The sequence below is a fragment of the Electrona antarctica genome (genome assembly GCF_951216825.1).
Source record: "Electrona antarctica genome assembly, chromosome: 14".
Classification (NCBI taxonomy): domain Eukaryota; kingdom Metazoa; phylum Chordata; class Actinopteri; order Myctophiformes; family Myctophidae; genus Electrona; species Electrona antarctica.
In genome coordinates, this window is record NC_136795.1 from 43852062 (window position 1) to 43859726 (window position 7665).

General features: G+C 47.7%; 1 protein-coding gene across 1 annotated transcript; it reads right to left on the reverse strand.

Moving 5' to 3' along the window:
- Positions 1–1690: 1690 nt before the first annotated feature.
- fastkd5 (FAST kinase domains 5) lies at positions 1691–7413 on the reverse strand. The gene is made up of 2 exons (XM_079519373.1): positions 7283–7413; positions 1691–5178 (listed from the first exon to the last, which is right to left on the reverse strand). The coding sequence occupies exon 2, from the start codon at positions 5164–5166 to the stop codon at positions 2596–2598; it is 2571 nt and encodes an 856-aa protein (XP_079375499.1). The 5' UTR covers positions 5167–5178; positions 7283–7413; the 3' UTR covers positions 1691–2595.
- Positions 7414–7665: the final 252 nt, after the last annotated feature.

Sequence of the window (7665 nt, forward strand, 5' to 3'; positions counted from 1 at the left end):
AACGAACATCAGACAAGTGGAGCCTTAGGGAAGCCTCAAGGATTATGGTTTGGTATTGGGGATGCATTCATGACGAGATATCCAATGGTCAAGGACCCATGAAGACAGCTGTAGTGCAGCTTAACAGGGAACGCCGTTAGGTGGAGGTGTGTTAGTTGGAAAGTGCCTTGTGTGCCATCTGGAACGGATCACTGGGAAAATGTAAAGTGTGCTTTGAGATAAGCATACGGATGCAATTGAGTGGCCATTCACCTGACTTTAGTGGCTAAAGTCCAACGGGTGGTTGAGCCCCATTCTTGGCCGAAAACATGATTCTCTCTCTGTGCGATTCACTCCATCCATCAGATTCTTTGTGGTCCTGGACATAATCACCTCCGGGAAGAGAACTTCAAATTAATTTGAAATAGGATGGAGAAGTTACTGATACCTTTGCCCATTCTAAATGCATCTTAGTTCAACACCATTATTATTATTATTATTATTAAAGTATGCATGCATGCTTTGTTAAAATAGAAGATAAACGCTTGAGAGGTTGTAGAGGGGGTAAACCACTTCAAACCGGGAAATTTTAGATTTGGACCATTATTTCATACTTTGGCTATTCAAAAAAAGCAGATATACAATAGCAGACAGTCGCACTATGAGCTTGTACGGTAGATCTGCTTTTTATGTATTTATTTATCTTTAAAAATTGTGCTATATAGAAATATTTTGAGACGGGGGTCTTCTGGGGCCAAATTCATATAATTCCAGGGGTCCTTGACACGAAAAGGTTTGAGAACCACTGATACAAAGCCAGGATTTAAAAGACATTTTTAGACCTAAAGTCTTGAAGGGTTAAACCCTATTTACTTTATTGATCAGAGTACCGCAGGGCTTTATACTTGGTATGCTAATATTTCCCTCTATACCAAAACCTGGCCAAAAAATAGCCGATCTACAAGCTCACGTGTCTTGTTTGCGACGCATGGACTTCTAGATCGTTTCATGGAGACTGTTGGCCTCAGAATAGGGAGCTAGTTTGAGATAACAATGAGGACCCTTGTATTGCATATAACAAATCAGAATTACCCAATGATATACTGCTGCCAGCTCATGGAAGCATATCTTTACTTACTCATGAATGTCATTTTGTGTTGCATTATTTAACCCATTTAGGCCTGACCTCAAAATTTCAAAAAAAATCTTCTAAATCCTCCAGTTTTCTGAAATAAATATTTTCACGAGTTTTCAAAAATGGCAGACCTACAAGCTCGTAGCGCGCCACTCGGTGGCGCGCTATGAGCTTGTAGATCTGCTATTTTTCAATAGCTAAATTATAACATAATGTTTAAAACACCAAAAGGGGTTCCCATATGCTGCTGAATTCATGTATACATGTGCACAGACATTACACTACATTGTGTGAATTTAGAATGGTCACTTTTACACACAGGGCAAGAATACCATTTGCTTGCACGCCAGACGTTTTGTCATTGAAGAACAATAAACATTACTTCTCCTCTGTGAACGCATTACAGCCATTAAGAATATTAGGAGGAAACGACCCTGGAAGTTATGACACATTTATTGGATGACGGTAACATTAAAAAAAACATACTTGGTATGTTGAGCAATGAAATGGTAGCAAATCCATATCTGGTAAGCACACCTGGTGGGCCTTATCTTGCACGCCACTTTACCCCTCATGCCTAATCCTTTTAGGCATATTTTACTATTTTAATAGTTAAAATAATAGCCAATCTACAAGTCACAATGTGTTGAGGTAGGTAGGTAGTTTTTTTTTAGGCATAAAGGGTAACCAACGCAAGATAGGGGCCTGTGTATCTCTAGCGCAAGTACCCATGCTGGTCTAAGATTGAATCCCACCAGTTGTGCTCCCACTCATTACTAAAGGCTCATTCATAAGTCTGGATTTTCGGTGGTGAGGTGACCACCGGAGCTGAAATAACATTGAGCGGTGGTGAGTAAAAACAGAGAGAAGGGCTGGGGCGGTGGCGGTTGTTTGCTCTTCACCGCGGCTCGTGACGTCATGTTGTAGTTCGGCGGTCACCTCATCACCGAAAATCCAGACTATGAATGAGCCTTTACTGTTCTCACCACAAACACAAATACAAAACACATTTGCTTTACTCCGTTCTGTGACTTTAATAATGTCAAAATAAGTCAACTTTATCACATTTGGAAGTAATCTGATCATTTTATGATGTATATAGTCTGAAAAATACTAGGCGGATTTTCACATATTTCACATATTTCATTGATATTGATAGTCTTGCAATTTGATATTTAAAATAGATATTTGACAAGGGCTCCTAGGCTAAAATCCTTTAGCATGACATAAAGAAGCCTCATACAAAATGTGGCGCTTTTATCCGCAAGTGCACTATTCTCCTAAAAAAGTGCACTAAGCCTCTGGACTATTCCTAGTGCTTCCATTTCAATAGTGACACCAGAAGAGAACGTATTAATCCTTTTCCCCGACACGTTTGTTTGATCCTTAACAAAATCATCATACCTAATTAGTTATCATATAGAGACGTCATTCATTTCAATGGGGAGAGATGTTAACACCAATATGGTAAAACTGCAGAATCACACTTTAACCCATTTAGGCCTGACCTCGAAATTTAAAGAAATATCTTCTTCATCCATCCAGTTTTCTGAAATAAATGTTTTTGGGCCACCGTAGACCTTAGAGTGCAGGTACGCTAGTTTCTCTGCGCGGGTCTTCTTCAGGAGGGGCATCCACTCCCAGTGGGGCAGCTCCACCGGCCTGTAGCCGGCCAGCTGCAGCTGCCTCCTCTTCAACGCATGCAGGCCCATCAGCTGGTGCGAGCGTAACAGGTAACAGTAATGGCTCCTGTTGGACACCTGGATGGCTAGCTTGACCGGCGAGGACGCTTTCGGGGAATCCCTGCGGTCGGGTTTTTCGGCGTGAACCATCCTGGGGAAAGCACCTTCAGCCAAGTCCACCAGTCCTACTCTCAACGCGGCCCCTCCTCCTTCTACGGGGTCTATCCTGCGAAGAGGAGGAGGGGGTCGGTGGACGGCGGGACGGGTGGCGTTTCCGGATTTGGTCAGCTGTGTCAGCAGCTCCTCGGTGAGCGCAACGCCCGCGTTGCTTTTCTCCCAGCCGTGATGGGAAGGACCGGCCGAGAAACTCGCCTCCGGGGACGAGGTCTCCAATGGCAGCGGCCGTCCGGCGGCGTCCAGATGAACTTCCAGGTCGATGGAGCGGGTGTGCGGGAGGATCATCCGTTTGGACACAAACTGCGGGCCTCCCAGGAGATCCTGCAGTGCACATTCCGCCTCTTGGACCTCCAGCTTCCGACACACGTCAGACTGGGCGTATTTCCACAGCGTGGCCGCCACCTCTTCCCTCAGCTGGTGGCTGAGCCGAGGGCCCGTCCAGTGAGGGAGCTCCAGACCCACCGTTCCATCCAAAGTGAACAGGTCCTTCTTCAGGTCAAACTTTGTGCATTGCGTCGCTAGGGAGATGAACTCGGGGCTCAAGGCCAACGCCAGCAGGTCCTCTGGGAGCTCAGAGACGAAGGCCAGACCAAGGAGTCCAGTGAGAAGATGCTGTGGGTTACGCTGGAACTCGGCTTTCCTCTGCCTCATGGCCTGCGTGAGGCTGGAGTAGAGGGCCGGGTGTTGGCTGGGGAGGACTCCCATCGTGCCAAAGGCCCACAGCAGTTTCCCACAGTCTTTGCTCCTGCAGTGCGATGCCAGCGAGGGCAACCTCTCGGCCACGGCGTTCAGAACCCGGTCGTCGCGGTAATGCAGCGCAGACGAGGCCAGCACCACGTGCATCAGCCCCTGGACGTTCATGTCGGGGGCCCGACGGGGCACTTCCCGCGCCATGGCCTTTAGCCACGGCCTGTGGTCGAGCCAGCTGAAACGCAGCAGTTTCATCACATTGACCATGGCAAAGTCACTCATGTCCACCACCACAGAACGGGCCTTGTCCACCAGGCAGTACACCGCGGCGTCAGAGAGCGACGTCTGGGACTTGAAGAGCGACAGGCACACGATGCCAACCTCCTCCGGCTGCAACGCGTAAAGGTGCTGCATCAGGAGCTGCTCTACGGGAAGGACCAAGTCCGCCGGGCACTGCCTACCTTCTCCTATGACGTACAGTAACTGGATCAGCTCGGGGATGCCGACCTGTCCCAGGTGCAAGCCGACCGAGACGTAAAGGCTCTTGAGGAACTCGGGCGCCTGTCTCCTCAGGCAGCACCACAGGTCGGCGGCCAACAGCAGCTGACGGAGGTCCATGCCCTCGGCCCGGGAGCTCAGCTCCGCCTCGTAGAGCCCCAGCATGCTGTGCCCCGAAGGCAGCCCCAGCCACACGAACGCCCGCAGCACCTGCAGCAGCTGGGCGTCCGTGAAGCGCTGCAGGTTCTCCACGGCGTAGCGGAGGAGCATGATGAAGCGCGTGTCGCCCCGCACCAGGGGCGTCTGGTCGGCGTGCAGGCTGCCGAGCTGCCCGAGGAGCTCGGTGACCGTGGCAGCGCCCATGCTGCCCTTCAGGAGGGTGACAAGGAGGAAGGCCTCGTTGGCGTCGACGGCGGTGGGGCGGGGGCGTTGGCTCAGGTCGAGCGCCACCGAGGCGTAGTACTCCGGCCGGCACCGCTGGAAGGCACGTGGGTCAGGCCACGTGCCTTCCAGGCCTGACGTCTGCGCAGTGTCACGGGAGGACGACGACGGCGACGACAGCGGCGCCCGCGGCGGCTCGTCCTCGGAGGCTTTGCCGAAGGCCAGGTCCACCAGGGTGTTTTTGGTGCTGGACAGCCACCGCGAGGAGCTCACGCTGTAGCGGTTGCTCTGCTGCCTGAAGGCAACTGCGGCAGCGGCCAGGGTGGACGTCGAACAGCGCTCGTCGTCCACTCCCCTCTCCCTCCTGCGTGGCGGTCGGGTGACACGAGGGTAGGACGGGGGGTTGTACAGCAGCCTGTAGCTACCTGGTATGGACGCCGCCGGCGCCTCCTCCTCGCCGTCAGCCTCCCTCCTCTCCTCCTGTGGCAGCTCGTCGCCCGCGGCCTCGGGTCTGCCATGATTGGCTGTCCGGTGCAGAGGTCGCGCCTGGAGGAAATGCTGTCTGGCCGGCGGGAAGAGACGACGCAGCCCGGCCACTTGTCGACAGGGCTCCCAGGCAGACATATACACTCAAATCTAAAAAAGGGCAAAAGAGAAGGATTTAATTTAAGAGTGACAGAAATCTCATCCATAGTCACGTTGCAATTACGGCAAGGTAATGTCCATTTATTGATTTCTGAAGGGTAGGTCTTACTTCAGTATTCATGATTATAGTATACGATTAATGGCAGTCTGACACAGAATCCATCCAAGTATAATTACACAAATCTCTCTACGTGCATGTTAGTGTATACGTATCTGTCATTCAGACATTCACGCATCTCGAGAGAGCCGCCTGACCGATCATCTTAAAATGTGTCGTGTGTATGTATCACAGGCATGTATGGAAATCGATCCAAATGTACAGAAGTTATAACCACCAATCCGAACAATATTGCCATATATGGGCATACCACTTAATATACATCCCCCTGTATAACCCTATTATTATATGGATGACATCAGGGATCTCCACATATGGGCATTAACCCATTTATTTAGGCCGAGGTCGAAATTAAAAAAATATCTTCAAAGATTTGAGGCACATTTTCACGATTTTTCAAAAATAGCAGACCTACAAGTTCATAGTGTGGCACCGAGTGCCGCACTATGAACTTGTAGATCTGCTATTTGTCAATAGCTAAAGTATAACATAATGCTTTAAAACACCAAAAGGGGTTCCCGCCCAAAATGGGTTAAAGGGACAAACCGACAAAGACAGACAGATACAGCAGCTATATCCATATATGGTCACATCACACCTGTCACAATGATTCCATTGTTTGAGATAATCATTCTTGCATAATGTTGAGAAAGGTTCATGCATTGTGAAACATTTTCAGAAATAGTACAAATAGCAGCTCTACAAGCTCACAACGGGACATATTGTGACTTGTGAGCGTGTAGATCTGATCTTTCCACAATTATTTGAAAAACATTTTGAGTATACAACATTAAATATGAACCCAGTTCAAATATCATTAGTTTGAGGGGCACAGCCTATGGCAGTGGTTCCCAAAGTGGGGTTCGGGGACCCCCAGGGGTCCTTGAGGGAGTTCCAGGGGGTCCCCAGCTAAATGATAGTTTGTAACCAAATGTAATGAAACTCAGAGTGTACAAATGGAAGTAAATGGACTCTAACCGGTCCATTTGGTTCCATTTGTACTCTCAGAGTTAAATTAACATTGATTTTACAATATAAATTGGGGGTCCCAGAGATAGAAATGCCATTGAATGGGGGTCTGTAGACTAATATGCATGGGGGTCCTTGAAATTAAACAGGTTGAGAATCACTGCTAGAGCTGTAAAACTCTTCTCTTATGGGAGTCCCTGGCATATATTTTCAAATGACATGAAAAGGTTTGGGAACCACAGGCCTACATACAGAAAAGCTTTCCTGCTTTCCCAAACTGCACCAAAAGGTGGTGCTGTTGGGAAACATTACTTTTGGTGTATTGCTGATTGAAAATACCTATGTAATAGCAGGCAGGAATTGTGTCTCCATCGTTCTAATCAGTAATCACTAAATAATATTCATCATAAGTGGGATCTGTGAAGGCTGCTGGCCTGCTGCACACAGTGCACAGTGCACAGTCCCGTGCGACATCCATCCATCCATCCATCCATCCACTCAGAGTGCATTCATTCTGAAACGCCAATACATAAATGATAAATACAAACTAATGGCACGTTTGCAACTTTAGCTCTACCTGGGGATTAAATCAATAATGTATTACGAGTCACTGGTAGCCTCTCTAACATGTGGGCAGCATTAGAGTATAAGGCGTCTTTTGCATGTGTACATGTTCGAAGCTGGAGTTGTAAGTGTCACTCCAAGGTCCACAGGGGGAAGAGGACATGATAGGAGTAGATTGAAAATGTCAAAAATCGATCAAATGCTATCTACAGGAGAGTCTGAATCTCAGGCTATGCTAGAATAATGCTGTCCTTGAATCTCAAACAAAACGAAATAATATTTAATATAACAACAGCACTATCATCCCTCAACATTATGTTCGTGTCCCCGGCCGGGGGCGTGCAACCCGTGTGCTCTGTTTCCCCCGCTTTAGCTTTCGTTCACTGAGACACATGTGAATGTATGTTTATTAATGATGAATAATAATTAATAATAATAACTCACCACTGTGTGTGTGTGTGTGTGTGTGAACTATGATAACACGCTCTGCTCATATAGCTGGTTCTTCTGCTGCATCATGCTGCTTCCTGTTTGCTAAGGTCGTAACGGAAACTCTGCTGGGTCAAACTTCAAAAGGCTATACGAAACGGTACGTGTGTTTTTGTGTGGAATACTAGCGCCCTCTCCTGGGCTGTATTGGTCACTGATGTAAACCTATGCTTCCAGAGAGGATATATTTCACTTTCAAACATGTTTGTGTTCATTTTAATCTACAAATCCAGGTTTTTCAGTATTTAGAATTGTAGATAGTTGATATAAATTGTATCAGACACGTTCCCTTCCCATAAAAACTCCATTTTAACCATGGTGAATTCAACTCATTGAAC